This window comes from Lissotriton vulgaris, chromosome 4_1 (genome assembly GCF_964263255.1).
Source record: "Lissotriton vulgaris chromosome 4_1, aLisVul1.2, whole genome shotgun sequence".
NCBI lineage: Eukaryota > Metazoa > Chordata > Amphibia > Caudata > Salamandridae > Lissotriton > Lissotriton vulgaris.
In genome coordinates, this window is record NC_141691.1 from 2,012,054,006 (window position 1) to 2,012,073,905 (window position 19,900).

At 44.8% G+C, this 19,900-nt stretch overlaps 1 protein-coding gene across 2 annotated transcripts in view; it reads right to left on the reverse strand.

Annotated features, from left to right (window-relative positions):
* LOC147724873 (microtubule-actin cross-linking factor 1, isoforms 6/7-like) overlaps window positions 1-19,900 on the reverse strand; it is a 540,420-nt gene that overhangs the window by 258,061 nt on the left and 262,459 nt on the right. For both annotated transcript variants that reach the window (XM_086966403.1, XM_086966402.1), the window contains exons 6-9: window positions 17,840-17,999; window positions 16,562-16,646; window positions 8,556-8,797; window positions 6,980-7,099 (exon numbers count right to left, since the gene is read on the reverse strand). In XM_086966403.1, coding sequence (XP_086822529.1) covers window positions 6,980-7,099; window positions 8,556-8,797; window positions 16,562-16,646; window positions 17,840-17,999 — 607 coding nt within the window. The remainder of the gene's footprint in view (window positions 1-6,979; window positions 7,100-8,555; window positions 8,798-16,561; window positions 16,647-17,839; window positions 18,000-19,900) is intronic.

Below are 19,900 nucleotides of genomic sequence, written 5' to 3' on the forward strand. Positions count from 1 at the left end.
TTCTTTCTAGAAACTATAACTCGCGCCCCTACCATGCACAGTGTTGTCATCAATTGTGTTTATTTATTGTATTTGTAGAGCGAGACAATCATCAATGATGTAATTTCAGATGTTGCAGAGATGTTATCAATAATGTCATAAAACCGGTCATGAGTGATGTAACATGTTCTCTAATTAGCAGTGCATGGCGCGGGGTGAGTTATTGTTACTTTAGGACTCAAGTTATAGTTACCTGAGATAACTATAAATGGTGAATGTCAGTGGTTTTGCTAGCGAAAAATAACAATATCATTTAAAAGCCCTTGCAGAACATTATGGGGCTCCTGCCACTTATTTATCAATCTTATATTTATTTATTGGATGTCCCAGTGCTCACCCAGGACACCAACATCTTTAATTTTTGTTGGGGGCTTGCGGTGAGAGCTCTAAGCTACCATTGCCCCACCAGCTCCCTGCAAGCAGCCCCATGGGCTGTGCAAAAGCCAAGAACACACTTGTTTTAATATTTTTTTTTTTAATTGGGGTGCCCTGGTACCCACCCGAGAAACCCCACATTTCTTACATTTGGAGCCACAGGGCCCCCACAGCCCCACTGGCTCCCTCTCCCTGGTGCAGCGGAAGCCAATATTGCTCTCCCCCTACCCTTTTCATTAAATTGCCATGGGGGTGGGGTCACAGCGCATTATTAAGGCTCTGGGAGGGAAATTACTTGGGGAGGTGGGCGTACCTGCCCCCTACTCATTCAATTAAATCACTCCAGTGGATGGGGTCCACATGCTCCCTCCTGCCCTAAGTTTAAATCAACGGCCCTGGAGGATGGGGTGCCTGGGGCCTCAATGAGGCTCGTAGGGGTGAGAAGGGCAGAGAGCCACCTCCCGTTATTTTTAGGTCGAGCCTAGGCAGCGCACATGCGCTGTCTGCAAGACTTGTTGCGGATTCCTCTAACAGCTTTTGGCATGCCCATGAATTGCCATTTGTTTATTGTTGTGCCATTTATAAATACGGGGTTTTTATTGGTGCATTGGGCCTGATTCTCCCACCTTTGCATGCTTGGGTCACACCCAGGTGATTTCACTCTGTTTGCTTGCGCTGGCCATCCCAATTCGTCTGTGCTTCCTCCTGGTCATCCTGCTCTGCCTTTTTATTTTGTAGGCTATCAACATCGTTTTCGGCTGTCAGGCTGTTTCATGGAGCATTGCTCTGTTCGGCACCTGCAAAGTGGCAATTTTTGTCCAGTAGCTGTTGAGCTATGCCAATAGCTCCAACTCAAAAAACTGCGAGGCCTATTGCATTTCTTGTTTTAGATGGGAGATGGGTTCCCTAGGGCCTGGAAACGGCACGTGCAGCGGGGCGGCCCCTCTCCCCTGAACTTTTCAAGTGCAGTATCATGATCTGACACTACCTCCCCAGTTCGTGAGTTGGCCATTGGCTGACACTGAGGAGGTATGTAAAGTCCCCTCCTCAGGGAGTCTTTTCGTTTATTTTTACGTCCTGCTCTGGAAGAGCTTCATGAGCAGCCTGATTGTTTTTTGGTTTTTTTGTTTACTGTAATGAAGATCAGCACGCGCGGACATCATTAAAGTGAAAGTAAAACGAGTCAATGGTCGTGTTTTACTTTCACTGGATCAGTGCTTGGAGCACATAGCTCAGCCCCAACAACTGATTGCTTTGGGAGAGGTATTGTTAGAAAGGGGAAAATCTCCCCTTTCCAATGCTACCTCTGCCCAGTGGATCCCTGCTTGGAGATAGGCACAGGAGAGCAGTCCCCTAGCAGGAATTCTCCCATCAGGCACCAGGGATAGTGAAGTGGTTCCTTAGGCAAGGACATATGCTCCCCCAAGCACCTTTGTATATTTCAGTCTTTCTGACCCCCTGGGGGTGGATGGGATATTACCCCAGGTCTGCCTCTACCAGGGGGAAGCCCACTAGATAACAGGGAACACTTTTATTAAAAAAGTCAATATAGGGGTCAGCTTCATCCACCATGGGCATAGCCATGCCCCCAACCCAACTAAATGGGGTATCAGTCTTTGTGCCCCCCGGGCTGATTGGAGTAATTACATCTGATATTTCCCATCCTTGGGGGGTGAGGGGGAATAAAACCCACTGTACGCCAGAGAAACCATTAAAAAACATATGTATCTATATAAATAGGGACTGCCAATCATGGGCATGGCCTTGTCCCCACCCCCACTTAGTGGGGCATCAGTCTTTCTGCCTCTCCAGGGGGCAGACGGAGGTAATTACCTCCAATCTGCCCTTACCGGGGGGGGGGGGCAGGAAACCCAAAAACCCACTAGATGCCATTGAAAACTGGTACTTCGCCACCCATGAAAGACAGAGAAACAGCATTCCGTTGACTAATATCATTAGTTTATTATCTAGAAAAAAAAGGTCCTGCACTGATCCCCCAACACCTTGGCAGTCACCCTGCCTGCAGCCAGACCCTGCCACCAACAGCCCACATCTGGCCAGCCCCATCACCACACACAGATTCTTGCTGATCGTGGGGCCGGACACAGGTCCTAGCCTACGGTCAGGCCCTGTAACCAACCCCTTGCAGACAGTCAACCCCTAGACATATCTACCCTACATCTTTCATCCTTTTTCAAAAAGATTTTTTGATACCGCAGTGCTCCTGCAGTAGCGCCAAGCATTAGCCCCCTGTATCACAAGACCATGCAAGCAAAAGTTTGTGAAGCTTGCATTAGAGTTGTGGTACCAAGATCACAGTAAAGATGTCTTGTGGCCCCGTCCACTGGAACAACCCCAGTATTGGTGAACGAGGGGGCTTGGTTGCTGCTGGAGTAGTTGGTATTTTCTGGAACGAAAAGATGAACCTCTACCAAAATCGCAAAAGGCCTGAAAGTCCTTGGCTGGCAACGGAAGCTGAATTCTTGATGTCTGCAATCTCTCTAGCCAAGAATCCAACTTATCACCGCAGAGTTGCACTCTATCAAAGGCAAGATCCATTGAGTTGTACTGGACGTCAGAAGCAAAATTAGATGTTTAGAGTCAAGCGAGGCAAAGGATTGAAATGGAGGTTCCCATGGCCGGGCGACAGCCAGTCGTGTCAAGTGACCAAACTTAGTAATGTTGGGTAAGCATCTTATCAATCAATAATGACCACCAGAAAATAGTCTTTCATGTATGGAGGGAAGTGCAACAGCATAATTTGGGCCATGTGTATACCGGGCAAGAAGTCACTTGTCGTTTACTGGCTTCAAAGCCATGTTTACGGCTGAAAAGGCCTTCTTACCAAAGCCTCTAACTCTTTAAGCTCTATATCCGATGGCACAGTGGGGGAAGCTGGACACCTAAATAACCAGGCCCTCTGGGAAGGGAGGAGTAGAAAGGAATAGGGGCTTGCCTGGTGCTCAGTGGTAGAATTAGGCCACAAGCCTGTAGACTGCCAGCGTAGATGAGGGCTTCTCCCAGGCCGCCAGAATAGGGGCCAGCAATGCCTCATTAAAAGACAATAAGGGATACAATGTTGCCAAGGACTGCATACGACCTCTGTGAGGACAATGGTTTTAGTTTCTGCTGATGGCAATTGTAAATCCAAGGCCAATGCTGGCGTCAACATAATTTTATGAAGGGACTTCACCTTAGGTGTGGGTGGTCCAACAGCGGAATTCATGGCTAATTCAGGTAAAGAAGCCAGACCATTAACTGATGATACACCCTGAAAATCTTGCAGGGGGCAGTGTCCTTGCTTCCCATAGAGTAAACCTTCCACCAGGTCCAAGCACGAGCCAAGATTTAATGGGGGCGTGCTGGGTAAACCTCCTCTTCCAGTAGCCTCTGTGCCTCTCTACGGGAAAGAAGCAGGGAATCAACATCGGTCTGCGGTGCCGCCCATGGTGGTGGTGGCAGCAGTGGAAGTGGTGGTGGTGCTGGCCACAGTAGCGGCCTGTGGAAGGAGTTCCTTGGGGCAGTGAGGTGTGGAAGGGCAGGGTGGGGGGTATTAAACACCGGAATATGGATGAACGGAGGTAAGTAAATAATTAAATAAACACAACTAATTTTGTTGCATGCGCTGCATCTCATTTTCCAGTGTCCTGAAAAAGAGGATACTACCCGGTCTGTGGTGGCTGGTGAGGAAGAACGGAGAGGACGAAGAGGCAAGGGGCGGCATATACCTTTGCCATGTCCTCTCTATTGTTTGTACAGCGAGTTGGTTTATTGTTGCTGCTGGAAGCTCTGAGCTTGCCGTCTGCCTTGAAAGGAGAACCTTCTTGAAAATCCTCAATATTTTTGCTACTGGCTTTCTAGCGACAGGTGTGTTGATAAGAAGGTGGGGGTCGGCAGGTGACGACCCATACCTTCTGGTCACCACCCTATTCACAGCGGGAGAAGGGGTGGGATTCGCACACACACAGCAAGAATGGACTTCGATATAGGTTCATTAAAGTTTAGGATTCTACAGTGTGAACAGCTGGGTACAATACTTCAATCAAGAGGTTGTCCTTGACCTCTGGGGAGAGAAGTCAGAGACCAAAGGCCTCTCTTTAAAAAAAACAATAATCATTATAACAGTGTGGTATAAGGTGACCTCCAGGGGTGGAAGGCCAGTCGGGAAATATAGTTCATGCTCGAGTGATGTGCAATGTGTCAAGTCCACTTGAGTCCCTAACACTATGAAGTTAATCTCCATGGTGACACACAATGTCATTTATATCTGGAATGAGATGCTCAAGTGGGTCAAAATTCCTTGATGAGAAGCATCCCTCTTCATGAGACGTTGTGCCTCTTTGCTGAACATATGATTAGGGAGCAGCAATTCCATCACAGGGAATGGGTCTGGGGCAGAAACCTGTTCTGGTGGTATCAGCTACAAAGGCGGGGCCCCTGGCATTGGCAGTGGTGGTGTGGGCCGACCTGGCGCCTAGGGAGAAGAGCCTTTAGAAGTATTGAGGAGTGGCCTGGGATGAGGCTAGTGTGGGACTGGGCTTCAGGTGCAGACCGGCATCTCAGTTTGAGCCAGACAGATGGAAGGCAACAAGATGAACCTAGCGAAAGAGACCAGCGTATAGGCATTCAGCACCAGAGGGATAAACTGTGGGACTCACAGGGCCTGAAGGCACTCCAGAGTGTGCCATGGCCCTACAAAATAAGTTGAACAGGGTGTTCAAAATTCAGAGCGGGTATGTTTCAGGAGCCAAGACCCCCACCCCTTCCCGTCTCTTTTTTTTTTTTTTTCCAAACGCACAACCCCAGGGGTTCGGGTCCTCAGTGCCTAAAAAGGTTCAGGGAGGGGGCCATGCAGCCCTACTCCCCTTCTTTTATTGCATTTGGCCTCGAAGGTTTGTGGTTCCTGAGCTCTATTAAGGTTCGGGGAGCGGGGCTGCACTGGGGAATCAGAACCGAAGAGATGGGATCCCTGGGCCCCAAAGGTCAACCCTAGGCCGCGCATGACAAATGCTGTGTGTGACCATGGGGGTGGCAGCCTCCTGGGGGTTTGGTCAGAGGGCCTAGCGGCAGGCCAAGCCCTATGAACAACTCCCAGCTGCTCATGCTAAAGGATGTGCACAGTGTGGGGTTGGCTGCCTGTGGGGAGTTGGACGCAAGGCCTTGTTGCAAGTCCGGCCCAGCTGCCCATGCCGCGCAGGACGAAAGGCAATGTGCAGCCTGGGGTTGGCTGCCTCAGGGTCGGTCGCCACTTTACCCAGCACTGTGTTCTGGCTAATAATATAATTTCTGATGTCACAAGTGTTTTATATACTGCAATAATTTCACATGTTATAACTTAGGCAATATCCGAGAGTATAAGTAGTGCATGGAGAAGCGGGGGGAGCTAATGTAGTGTGGCAAGTGAATTGATAAGACTGTGTATGGAAATGCGAGAGTGATATTAATTGACAAGTGGTGTGTAAGTATAAATGTGAGTTCTAAGTAATACTTATAGTAATATGAAAGCGGTGCGTAAATGATAATTTCAAAAGCTAACTACAAGTAATGAATGTGTTATGCTTGAGTAGTTTAAGGTGTGTTTGGCACGAATAAGATAGAAATAAGTGTATAAGTGGTGCATAAATCATAACATTAAGAGATAACAATAACTGTAGAATTTCTTATGTTGGAGTGTAATTTGAGTTTGTATACCAAACCTAAAAAAAGTTTTCCTACCTAGAACTTCTGTGTAACCTTTGTTTTTTCGCGTGTGTATATATCAATACACACACACAGACACACACACGCACACACACACACACACACAGACACATATATATATATATATATATATATATATATATATATATATATCCTCATTTCCGAAGTTCTTTCATGAAAGAAGCAGGCACGTAGCCAAGCACTCTGCTTCCCGTGGCGGTCCCTGCCTTTTGCTACCGCACGCCGGGCTGAAGAGCGTAGGAGGGGGCAGGGTGCTGGTGAAGATTTTTGCCGCCACCCCCAAAACTCGTGCCGCCCTGGGCGCACCGCCCCCTCCGCACTCCCCTTGCTACACCACTGGAAGGAAGATGAAGTAAGGAAAAGAAGAACTAGTACAGGGTACGAGTATTACCGCTTCTGGACAGGATGGTGAATATTTGGACAGTCAATAGAAAGACTCCAAAATTACACCCCAAACCTACAAATGTCATCTAGAATTGCTGTCTGAGTGGATGCCGCTCTGTAGGAGTGTCTTAGATTTCATGGGTTTGATCTATATACATGCCATTGTCTACAAAGAACAAGGCTGATATTATGTCATGTGTATTTGTGGAGTGCGCTATGACCAGCGTGGGTATACTGGCTCTGAGTAGGTATATGTTCCTAACCCTACCTGTGGGACCTTCAGCTCCTCATGGTACCCAAGAAGAGGAGACTCCGATATCGACAGGGAAGTCCTTACAAGTTTAGGAGTGATGTAAGAGAACATTCGTCCACCTGATCTGGTTCGGTGTATGAGTAGGATCTTCCCTCAACGATCAGTACTTTCAACCTTGGCCAATATCGTCTCTGCTTGTTTACATACCTTGTGACCTGCAAGCTGTGACTTGATATTTTCGACATCTAGTTTAATGTTTCCAAGTTCATCCAGTTGTTTTCCAACGCCGGACAGATGAGCGAGTTCGGCTTTCACAACCTGCTCAAACTGAAGGAAAGAAACTAGCGTTATCATCCAACTTTGGGCTTCAAAGTGATTAGTACATTAGGACACCAACTCTATAACTTGTAGGACATGATTTACAGGTGAACATGGAGAAATTATGTTTCTGTAGCTAGTGGAACTTCAGCTCTGCCTGACCAGCAGCAGAAAATCCACCAATTTAATCAGGTCAGCCTCTATGGAGAGGTTGTGATAATCCAGTTTGCTCAATTTCCACCAATAGGAAAATTATGTACCCAGATTTCTCTCATGCATTACAAAACACTGTAATATGCCTCAAGAAGTGGTATGCAGTCTCTAGTGACCAAATGACTGTGGATCCCTCCTCTGTAAAGAACTGGGATGAACTTGCTTTGATGGAAGTATGTGTATATAATCTGTGGCATGATGAGAATGACAATACGAAAAAATGGCAAGCACGCCTCTGTAATGAACCTAAAATGTGCGTTTATTTACAAGCATAGCATGAGAAGAATTTTTTTTCAATGTTTAGTCTATTGTGTTAGGTTTATGCCATGCTTCCATAAAGCAAATGTTTGGTGCAAAATGCACTCACTAGTTGCAGGATGTTCCTCTCTCAATTAAGCTTATTATTCGTCATATTTGTGACAGAAATCATTGGCAGAAATGGAAGCAAAAATTTCAGTTTCCAAGACAATTTTTCTACCTAATTCAATACCCCTAAAATCAGTGTAGTCTGTATTCCCAGTGTAAACTCCTTTACTACTCCTTTTATGATGCATTTTAGCTTATCTCCCACATATAAATCAGGCATGTAGGTTGACCAAGACCATGCCATTAGCATGTTCTTGATTAGTTTTCGCTTTGTTTATGATCCACCAGGCAATCTTTTACCACACAATAAATGTGGGGATTGTTATTATTATTATTATTATGTTTCTTATATAGCGCCTGAATCGACTCCCGAAGGGGTATCTCCGCGCTTGGCTTGGGAACCCGTCCTGGCTTTTCCCTGTGAGATAGCCCCTACAGGGCATCCCCAAGGTGAAAGCCAGGCATCCCGCCGCGGGGGGCCGTTGTGGAGATTAAGCAAGCTTAATGCCCAGAGTTGCAGAGTGTGAACCCATGATTAGGTCAGGCACCAAAGCGAGAATTATCGAGTCCATGGACATTTGAGCTCAAGACCCTGTCGCGTCGGGAATTGAACCCTGGTCCCGGGTCTGACCTCTGCTCAGGGTCTGCCTGCTCTAACCAGTGAGCCACACTTCTCCACTAGGATGATGGTTGCATGTTGGAGGTGAAGGAGTGAATGGAGTAAAACTAGACAAAGCAAAGCAGATGCACAACCATAGTCAAAACCTGGAAAGCAACTTGGGGAAGGAGATGCAGTGACCGCCTGTTGCTATGAATCCTTTGGTTATCACTCTCTGGTATTCTTCCATGTCACTGTCCTGATTGTTTGAGCGTGGCTTATACCCACCTTGTCTTGGTCAGCGGTACTCAGTGTGTTTGCTTTGGCACTCTCATAGCTGCTCATGGAGGCCACCTCCTTCTCCATGCGTCCCAACCAGATGCTGAGGTCTTCCTGGCTGGGGTCCACCTGGGATGAGGCCTCCAGTGTCTGCTCCAGCCTGTGAAGGATGTCCCAGCTGCTCTGGATGACAATTAGGTACCTCACTCGCATGGAGTCCATCTTCTCCTGAGTGAGCTGAACTTCCTCTCCTAAATCACAGATTGCAAAGTATTAAAGCTCTACGCAAAATGTGGTTCAACTAAACAAATGTAACTATATGTGTAGGTCAAAGTAAACATTGTGTGTATATATTGCTTTAGACTTGGAAGTAATCAAATATTAATTTACTGGAATAAATGCTTCCCTTCACACTATGCTCTGGAGGGTGGAAAAAGCAAACTAATCCCATAAACATTGCTTGATGTCTTAAAAATGCTAAAGAAGACAGACACACACAATTGTGATGTAAACTCTCCTTAAACATTTTAAATTAGTCTACTTGAACTCATTGTGACATTAATTAATTCAAGTGTGGATGACAAAGACGTTTCAAATATTATAGCTACTTTTTTTAGGTGGTGTTTACCTCAAATCTACACTGGAGGACACCAGAGTCTGTGTTAACCCAAGTATCTCCACTGCCAACAAGTTCCCATTTTGCCAACGCACTCAACACAGACACATTTTGATGCCACATGCAACCACCCAGCGGTCATGTAATCATCAACCCAATCAAAAGCACTCTCTCATCAGTTTTCATATAGGACCAGACAACTTCCTTACTAGACCTGATCCAGCCTAATGCAATACTATCCTCAGGGTTATCTAATAGTAGACTAAAAATGATCGTACCTAACACCGTTATCCAGAATACTGGTCGTTGCTGTGGACACGGATGACTCTACTAAATCTGGTGCCATCAACACCACCCTCCTGTGCTGTATCTTGCACACCTCCTTATGAGGGACATCTTTCACAAGGACCTCCCAGAACACCCTCTGATCAAATCACAGGAGACTGAAATCTGTGTATCACTCCCAAACCTGCCTCACACTCAATATAAACCACCAACATCTTTGCAAGATGAAAATGATTTACAAAAACAATCATGGCAACACTGGAACACATGATCAGAGAGGCTGCATTCTAAAAGATGCTTTCCATAAACTGAAAACCAGCCAAGCTCTCAACTAATTGGTAGGATCTCATTATATATCCCTAACTTGGTATTCTCAACCCAGTGCAACTGACCTTATCTTGGCAATGACAATTCTCAGTACCACCCTTACATTTTAAGGACCTTCTTATGGGGACTAGGAGAGTGTACCCACTTCTCCCTCTTTTTCCAATATCCACAATAGCTTAGTTTCATGAGCCAATTAACTCCTTCTTAAGCAAACATCATATTGTTGGTTTCCTCTAATCTTGCTACAAATTTCATTCTAATCACAGAGCGTCCCCATGCAATATCAGAGCTTTGTCACTTTTACCAACAAGTCTCACAACTACCCAAACATGGGTCCTCTGTGACAATGTCACACAGGAGTGTGTGACACCACCAGTCAAGCATACAAGAAAATGGTAATTACGTGTAATCTTGGTTCTACATCATATTCTTACTGAACTCATGAATGTAGAATAACCCGGTCCACGTGCTGCAGGGACCCTGGAACACACCCACACACACACACATTTAATTTTCTATGATGTTGGAGGTAGCCACGTCAGTGATGAACAGTCAGGTGACACCTTCATATGTCTGTAACAGGCAAGCCTTAATAAAAATTGTATCTGTCATTATTCTCTTAGATCTGGTCTTCGATGTCGATTGGGACCTCTCTGGTTGCTTTGACGTGGGCCGTAACTCCTTGGGAGCATTCTTTAGCGTTGAAGAGCGTCTCGACTTAGACGACCTCTATAAATCTTTTGATGGAGTATCTTCAACTGCCGGTGGGTGCTTCGACGTTGACTGTCAGTGTTGGTTCGGCATTGATGGAGCCCTTGACATCGACCTTGATGATGTCGCCAAGTGCTTCTTCGTCGACGGCCGAAGTCGCTTTAGCATCGACAGAGCTGCTGGTGAATGTCTAGACGGCAACCTTGTTGATGATGGCCAATGAAGTCTTCGACATCGAGTGTTGATGAGTCTCTGAGGCTGCTCTCAATGACATTGACGATCTTGATGCCGACAGCGAACCCACAGGTATTTTGCCCTGATTTTGACCCCCCTACATGTCGATGGTGGATGGAGTTTCTTAATTGCCTTATGAGATCTTCCTTTGTGTGCTGACTTCTCTTGAGAGGAGAGCTCTTTGAAGGAGAATTGAGACTTCCCAAGGCCTCTTGAAGATCCTGTCTTTCCTCTGTCTTGTAGGCCATGCAGCCTGATCTTCTCTCTATCCTTCAGGGTTCTTTTGGTAAATTTCTGACAATAGTAGCATGTCTCTGTACGATGAGAAGCAGAAAGACAAATAATATAGACTGAATATGGATCAGTCTGCGACTTTTAGCACAAGAAAGGCACTTCATGAGCAGTGAAAGCATGATGTGACAGAATATTTTTCATTTTTCAGTCAGAAAAATAGTCTTATGTACTCTAGGTGCTTAAAACAGTCTAATGATAGCAAAAACTTGCGTTTTTAAAGAAAATATCTTGACAAAATGTCTAAAAAAATGCAGAGCTCTCAGTGCTTCAGGATCCTAACAGAAGGAGCCAGAAAAAAGAACTGACCTAACTGTCACCTGTGGGGCACGATGAGACACTGCGGGTCCTGTGAGATCTTAAAAGGCACAGTGCCAGTTTTTCTCGGTTACGCTTTAAATGCAGCAAATGAACTAAAAATGCCTCTCATTCCCTTGAAGTTACCTTTCTCATAAAAGCTGGGGTTACACTTTATGGTCTCCTTTTCTGTTTTACAGAAATGTTCGAATTTTCATTTAAAAACATCTCACAATTATCAATGTAATTTGGGCATTTAAACCCTTTCGATAGGATATATTAAAGTACGTGGTACTTTTAATCGTGGTTTGGAAGAAGACCGTTTGGTCGAAATGCGTCGCCATTAAAACATCTTGAAACACAGACCCTGGAGTGCGAGTCTCTTTGTGTGGTTGCGGCGTGGATGCAAGCTGTCAGCCCTTTCGAACATATATATATATATATATATATATATATATATATATATATATATAATCCTGGATCCGAAAATACAAACAGGCGCTGACACCGTGGGATCGTAAATCAAGGAAAAGTTTTCTTTATTCCGTTTAGGATGGTTTGACGCGTTTCGGTGGCAAAACCGCGTTGCTCATATACACACACACATACGATTAAAAGTACCACGCACATTAATGGTGTTTTATAACTATATATATTATATTTTAATATGTGCTCCGGGTTAACTGCACTTGGGCTGGACTAGTCAATGCTTATGACCATTGATGAGGATACCCTGGAAGAGACGTTTTGTTACACTCCCTCCCGCTGGACTGGTGAACAGCAGAAATGGAGGGCTGATTGCATTGCTTATGCTGCTGTGAATAAGCTTTTGAGTTTGGAGTGAATTGGGACTCTCTATGGTTGTTGGGGCTGTTGACGTCTGCCCATATACAGTTGTTTTGAATATTGATGTGGTTGTTGCGATTGATGTTGCTATGAGTAATGCGACCATTTTGGGAAAAAATAATCTGTCTTTGATACTGTCTGGTATCCCTATGGCGTACCGAAACCTATAAAATTGCTTTGCTCTTCTAGGTCAACCACTTTAAGAGTCTCCGACTCATTTTTCATCTTTTCCATCTCGTAATCCACATTAAAACCAAAAAGCGCAGATCCTGTAAAGGGAAGAGTTAAAGTTATTTGCTGGTATCTGCTATTCAGGTTGTCAGGCAAAGCCAGGAAGACCGTCTGAGAGAGTTACCTTGAAAGTAGTTTGTTGCTGCTAGGTCTGCAGCATCAACAGCGGCACTTATTACCTGGTTCGAGACCAGCTGACCTTCAATTAAACTTTCTAGGAAGTCTTGTTTTCTTTCCTTAGCTAGGACACTAGCAAAACTCAGTAGAGACTCCCATAAAGCACTGTCACATCTTCCTAGTAATACAGAATGATTGACCGGCTTTAAAGCTGTGGCAAAAATCTGCAAATGTTTTGTCTCATTGCACCTATCCTTTTCAGGGGCAGCTCAACCATAAGGGGCGTAAAGCGGCGCCCCTCTACTTCAAATTGCCCTAATTTTTGTTAGGGACGGGTACATTAATATAGTGTGTGTGCCAGACTGTTGTAGCATTGGAGGATGAGTGCAGCAGTGACATCAGTGCTACAGCAATGAGGGAAGGTTGTTTCTGCCTTGTAATTGACGTGAATGCGCCAAGCTGACCAATGTCTTTTAAACGGCCAGTCTGACATGCGTACTTTACACCATTGGGGAGAGATGTGGCGCAGCGGCCAGCGAGGCTGACTACAGAGCGCGGGCTCCATTTGGTTTTGGCTCCTGAACCCCTCTACTCCCCTCCAGTGTTGAGTCCGCCACGGTCTTTCATCAGCATATAGTTCTTCAAAGTCGCAGTGAGTTCATGTTGCTTTGCAGTTAGTAACAAGTGTGTTTTTTTGTGTTGGAGCCCCGGGCGGCCTAAGGCATGTGCAAGCTGTGCACCTGCACAGGGCCACCAAAAACCCAGAGGCCATCACACCAATATATATCCTTAACATAATAATCCTCTGAGGATGGATACATATTTGGTGGCGGCCCCTGGCAGGGATTTGGTGGCCTCCAGCTCTGTTCCACTTCCAAACACCCTGACCCCCCCTACCCCTCTCTTCACTGGCAGGACAGGACTGGGAACCACAACCGGCCCTGGCAAAGTGCTCGGCCAGCCCCCCTTCCCCACTCGGAGGGGAGGTGGAGGGGGGCGGGTGACCGAGCACTTTGCCGGGGCCGGGTTTCGGCCGATTTTGTTACAGGGCCGATTTTGCAAAAACGGCCTTGTAACAAAAACGGCCCCCAGGGGCCCAAAAATAGCCCCCATCCGTGCGGCGCACCGGAGGATTGCCCTGTGCCTGCTATGGCCAGTCCGGGCCTGTTCACTGGCCTCAGTGCTCCGCCCCGCCCGCAGCCCATCTTCCGGCGCCCCCTACCTACACTTCCTGCTCAGGGCCGCCATGAGCCTAGAGACGCCCCTGTGGAACCGATCTTCCTACCCATGGTATTTTCTTTGATAAGATTTGACACTAATTCAAATTTCATATAGGCATATGATTGAAGAAGTAATGTATACACCACCTTTGCCTATATTGTTCAGCTTGCGCGCAAGGACGCTTCTGTTTGAAGCAGCCGCGTGCTCTATGAGGTGTAATTGACGGATTGATTGATGACAGCATTTAAGAGTACATTTAAAAGAAAGAATTGCTGCTCTATGTAACTGGTGAAGGAACTATATCTTCACACTTGGTTGTTATTAATTGCTGACATTTTATTTTAGATAATTATTTAATTTGCTTCAGCCCCAAAGAAGTTATTCCAGGCATTTTTTTTTAAACTGAAAAGGACATAAGAGTTCCCTAATTGCTGTATTTGGATGGCAGACTGCTTCTAATGAGGTAACATTTCTGCCCAAATAGTATCAACTTGTAAAAATGACAAAATAATAAGGTAATACTTTCACAAAATGTGCCGCATTCTGTCACATAAGTTGCCTTTTCTTGCTGCTTAATTTGGTCCTTCCTTGCTGCATACTTTTAGTGTCCCTACTTGTAATGTAACCACCAGCAATAAATTAACTCTTAGATCTACACTTCTTCGCACCTGCAGTGGTAGTGCATGCCAATGAATCGGTCTGACCATGCTGCAGTCAGCAGCCGCAAGGGCATAGTTGTAAATGGTGCAGCAGGTGCAGTGGCATTAATCCCAAGTGTGCGAGGGGCATTCTGCACCCCAACTGTGGGTGTTTTCATTTTTATACAACCAAACAGGTGGTAGAGGGAGCCCATTTTCCTTTATTGACCGAGTGCGTTTGGCACCCTTGCTATGCCAGTGGATAGGCATCAAAAGATTACCTTCAATTATTCTACTTGCTCCTAATAAGTGACAAACCATGTTTACGCCCTATCACTTTCAAATTTCACCAGCCACCACTGATCCATTTACTATGTTTTTCAAGAGTAGTTGATGATTCCGGAGCCCAAGAATGCTTTTGTTTTATTTTTTTATAGCAGACATAATTACAGAATCCGAATCGGGGTCTTATTTCAAGAAACTTGAGTCTTGTTCTGAGGGTTTACACTTCTTAAGAAGTCTTTGTGGTGCTGATTTTAAAGTAGACTGAGTTAGAAATTATTATTCTTCCAGTTAAGTAAAACTTTGAACTAGCAGAAGTACTGTTAAAAGTTAAAGGTTACATAATTATAAAATCTGTTCAGCGAGGAACTTTTGTTTGGATATTAAATTTAGAAGCTCCTCTGATCAGTACATTTTGAACTTTTTTTTTTTTTGTGAAGCGCTCGACTTACCCTTGGGCATCTCGGCGCTTGCATTGGGAACCCGTCCTGGCCTTTCCCTGTGAGATAACCCGTACTGGGCATCCCCAAGGTGAAGGCCAGGCATCCCGCCGCAGGGGGGGCCGTTGTGGAGATTAAGCAAGCTTAATGCCCAGAGTTGCAGAGTGTGAACCCATGATTAGAGTGGGCACCGAAGCGAGAATTATCGAGTCCGTGGACAATTGGGCTCAAGACCCTGCCGCGTCGGGAATTGAACCGTGGGCTCAAGACCCTGCCACGTCGGGAATTGAACCGTGGTCCCGGGTCTGACCTCTGCTTCAGGGTATGCCTCCTCTAACCAGTGAGCCACGTAAGAGGAGTAGCTGGAGATGTCGGTGTATGTGACATGCCTGTATCATAAAAAGGCTCGAAGAAGTTGAATATTTTTTCCTTTTAAGTCTATCAGGAGTTGTTGGATGAAGTGTTAAGGGTTGTACAGGATTCAAAGATAATGTTAGACCTTGCTGAGAGGAAGGCGCTGTAGGTGTCAGCCAGCCATGATTTGGAAGATCCAGAGGCGGCAATTCTAAGGTCTGAAGAAACTGTAAATGATCCTCTGCAGGAATGACAATTCTTGGTATTTTAGGTGGCAGGGCCTTCGTTAGAGATTCAGGCTTCTCTCTTGATGTGATGGATAAAGCTGTAGAATGTCTTGATGTTGAATGTCGTAATGACAAATGTCCTGATGGCAAATGTCCGGCAGTCCTCCTCTTTCCTCTGAACAGGGGATTTCGGATCATGGATGACCATCTCGTCTTCTGACCTAACTGAATAAGGATGTGTACCTAGGACACAACACCCGAATTACGGTCGGATGTCATGGATCATACCCGGTGGGGGTAGCCGCGAGCTTAACAAATTTCAATAACAATAATAATGACCAACTGACGTAAAAGTGCTTCCCAACTCAACCAAAACCCTGAACAGTCAAATGAAAATAGTCAAAGACATGGACTACACTCCTCCCATATATCTTTGTGTAAGCTCTATACGACATTCAAGACCAGACAATGCAAGTGCAAGCTGAGGAAAGCACTTGACTCGTTAGCCTCCTTCAAACTTTTGAAAACAAAAGTCAACAAGAGGAAGCACAACAGTAGGTTTTCCAATGTATTTCCACACAGTGAAACTTGAAGGCAGCCATAGGGCAAGTTTGTTGACAAGGAAAAGATATAGTTGTAAGTCCTTATCCCCAATGTTTGACACTGGCCCTGGTCGAAGTCGGGTATTGTTGATTCATTTGATCATCACTTTGAAACTTATACACAGATTAATAAAAACCCTAAAAAGTGGAATTAGCTGATGCACTGTATGCAAGATTCACTCTACTGCCTACAGATCTGACCCTCAGCTTTGCTTGGGATCACTTGCATCTAGGAATGGCAAATTCCACTAGACATGTTGTGCTACTAAATCTTATAAGGAACAGCCTCTGCTTACCTTCTATCAACTCCAACAGTTTATTTCCGTACTCCAAAACTCCCTCCATCTCTATCTGCTTCGACCGAATGTCCTCACCCAATACCTAAGGGAGGAGAAAGAACGTGTCGTAAGGTAAGAGACCTTCTCATGTAAAATTGGAAGACCTTACTAGACTGAAATAGACACTTAAGAAAATTATGCTAGAATGTAAGAAAAGGTGGCAGCATGTACACACATAGATAAGATGCACCATTGCCCATTAATTTCTTTGCATGTTTTGTTCAGAGGCAAAGCACACAGTTTTGTTGTCACTAAACAGTGATACACCGACAGGGTCCAACAAAAAGCACAGAGTGAGAAAGTAGAGCGAAGAACTCCTCCTCGGTTTTACTCTTGAACAGCTCTTGACAACAGTGGATCAGACAAAATATTTTCAGTATGGAGACAAATTGGTTCTGAAGCTAGGCCTTCCAGAAAACTGGGGTCCTGGACCAGCAGATGGGCTTCAGGTTATAGGAGGTTTCAGAATTCTTGTAATTTCTAGGTCCCAGGCAGCAATTTCATCGGTCATAATTGGTACTTTCTGTACAAAGAAAAATGCTGCTTAAATGTTAACAACATTCCTACTATGATTGTACAAGAACATGAGAAGACGTGGAATAATCTTGTCAGGAAAGATAGTCTCTTTGTATGTGGTGGAAAAGATTTCCGGTTTAACAGCCTGGCGAGCTTGGCATGAACATTTGATAACAAACTGAGGGCTGCCTAAAGATTAGAGGCTAGCAAAATTAGCAACACACCTATGGGATCAGATTTAAGAGGTAGACAGAGAGATTATATATGTATAGTATACACAGTTCTATATCTATATAGAGAAAATAGATAAATCACATATAAGTCGTACATTGAAACTAAAGTAGAACATCGTGAAATGCAAACATGTAAATGGATAACATGAAGGCAGAGAATTTATAATGGATATGTGCATTGATACATAAGCTATGGATGGGTCACATATAAACACAATATTGATAGATGAGTATACAATATAAACAAATACATTGACAGAGATAGAGAGACAGACAGAGAGAGAGAGAGAGAGAGAGAGAGAGAGAGAGAGAGAGAGAGAGAGGGAGAGAGAGAGAGAGAGAGAAAGAGAGAGTGTAGTGGGCAGAAAGAAAAAAGAAATTTAAATTTTGGGAAAAACAAAGTCTGACCAATTTTAGGTCTTTAGCAAACAGTTTAACTGGATATATGGACAGTCGCGTATTGCATAAATCAGAAATGTAAACCTACCTGGATATGCTGATGGGCTTCCTTGATCTGAGTCACAGAGCCATGAGCTCTCCACAACTCGGGGAGCCGTCTCTCGGTGGCAGCCAGCCAGTCCTGGAAGGCATCCATATGTTCCTGAAAGGCCTGCGCCACAGGTAAAATTTCTTCCAGTTGACTGCGCCTAAGGATCATACGGGAATGCATGTATGAGTAGTTGCTTTTCTTTTTGTGTATACTTCTAATAGCTGTGCCTATTCATAGATTTCATTGTATGTTTTAGCCCCTTTTTATTCAATGTTTACATTATGCTTATCACAGCAGTTCTTCTGTAGAGACTGAATCAGGCACAAGAATTTACAACTGATGGGATGTTCTCTCAGACTAGTTAACCTTGTTTTATTGCTGTTAAATAATCAGAGTTCACTGTTTAGGTCTCGCCTATTATATCCCGCAGGGATTAATAGGCGAGTTTGTAGCAGGTGAAAAAACTCTTGAAACCAAGGGCTTTGGCAGGTGGATTACTGACAGTGCATGTTCCCGTGCACGCGCTCTTGCCATTTGCTCCCCCCACTTCCCCCCCAGCCGCCTCGCATCATCGCATCAGACCCGCCAAGAGCTTCAGACTTCAAAGGAATCCTCTGCTCCCCTCTGCCACTTCACGCGCTCCGCAGAATCAGCCCTCCTCCCAGCGTTGCCTGTCCTTCAAAAGCAATTCACAGCAACTTGTTTTGTGAGACATTGACTGTTAAAGCCCTTCGATTTCTTATGACTTCTGCAATTTCATATTTCACCAGATGTTGAATGGGGTGTAGTGCGACATGGTTTCTTTTTAATGAACAGCACCACATTTTACATGTTTACACCTCATCTACGCTTGTTTTATCAAAAGGAGTACATATTATGTATGTCTGAAACGCTCATAGGGCTGGCATGCTGTCAGTGGATGGTACATTGTTTGCATTTTAGTATACAGTATACTTTATGCAAAAATTGCAAAAGGCTAGTATAATTATGCATTTTACTCCACATAAAGCAGAACTTGTTGTGCCACTGACGTTGTGCCAGCCCTTTCAGCTTTTCACACGTAATATCACAGTATCTCCTCCATTTGCTAAAGGGCCATTTGGATACTGTGATTTATTTTAAATATATGTTTGTGAAAGTGCTTAGCTGACAGGATTGCGGTTTCTAAATGTATGTATATTGTAGAACTACAAATGCCCAACCATTGGAATTTTTATATAAGAAACGATTTTTGGAAATAAACACACACTGCTGATTGCATTTACAGTTTATTTTCAATAAATACTTCGGACTGTGCTTAGCTGGCATGATAGTGTGATAGGAATTTATTTATAATTAAGAATAAAACATACTCAAGCAATGGAATACTTACAGGAGAAACACACAGTTTTTTACTAGGATTGTTTTTGTTTATTGAATTAGGAGGACTTGCTGGGCTACTTAACAGTGTCTCAGCCCTTACAGCTTAAACACATTGGCTAAACCAATAACTCTACCTAAACACTTTTTAGGCCCCAAATGCGAGACGTATTGGCTTTGCGTGCAGCACCTTTCCATTGTGTGTCTGTGTAGGTGGGGGCACAGTTTTTAGTCTCTACATTTCTGGCTAAAGCGGACTAAGCAGTTTCTTTCAATCTCTCTTATAAGTGAGTCAGTAATTAGCACATTAAAAGGCAGAATGCTTCATCTGGGAGGCAAGGTTATTCAGTGTAAGACATACAACCTTGACCCCGTGCTCACCGCCCACCTCCTCTTCCCCAGTCACACTTCAGACGTGGTACATTTAGCTCGCATGCAGCCGGTCAGTCGAAAGAGCTGCACACCAGCCGCCCAGTGTGCACGCTCCTGTGTTCATTGTCCTGTGTGCACCGGCTTGTGTGCAACAGTATGTGTGCAACGTCATGAGTGAATCGTCCTGTGTACCTTCCTGTGTGCATGGTCCTGCGTGCACTACCCTGAATGCACCACCTCTGAACACTGTTGCATGTGTACTGCCTTGTGTGCACGTCCCGTTTGCACTGCCCTGGATGCACCACCTCTGTGCACTGTCCTACGTGC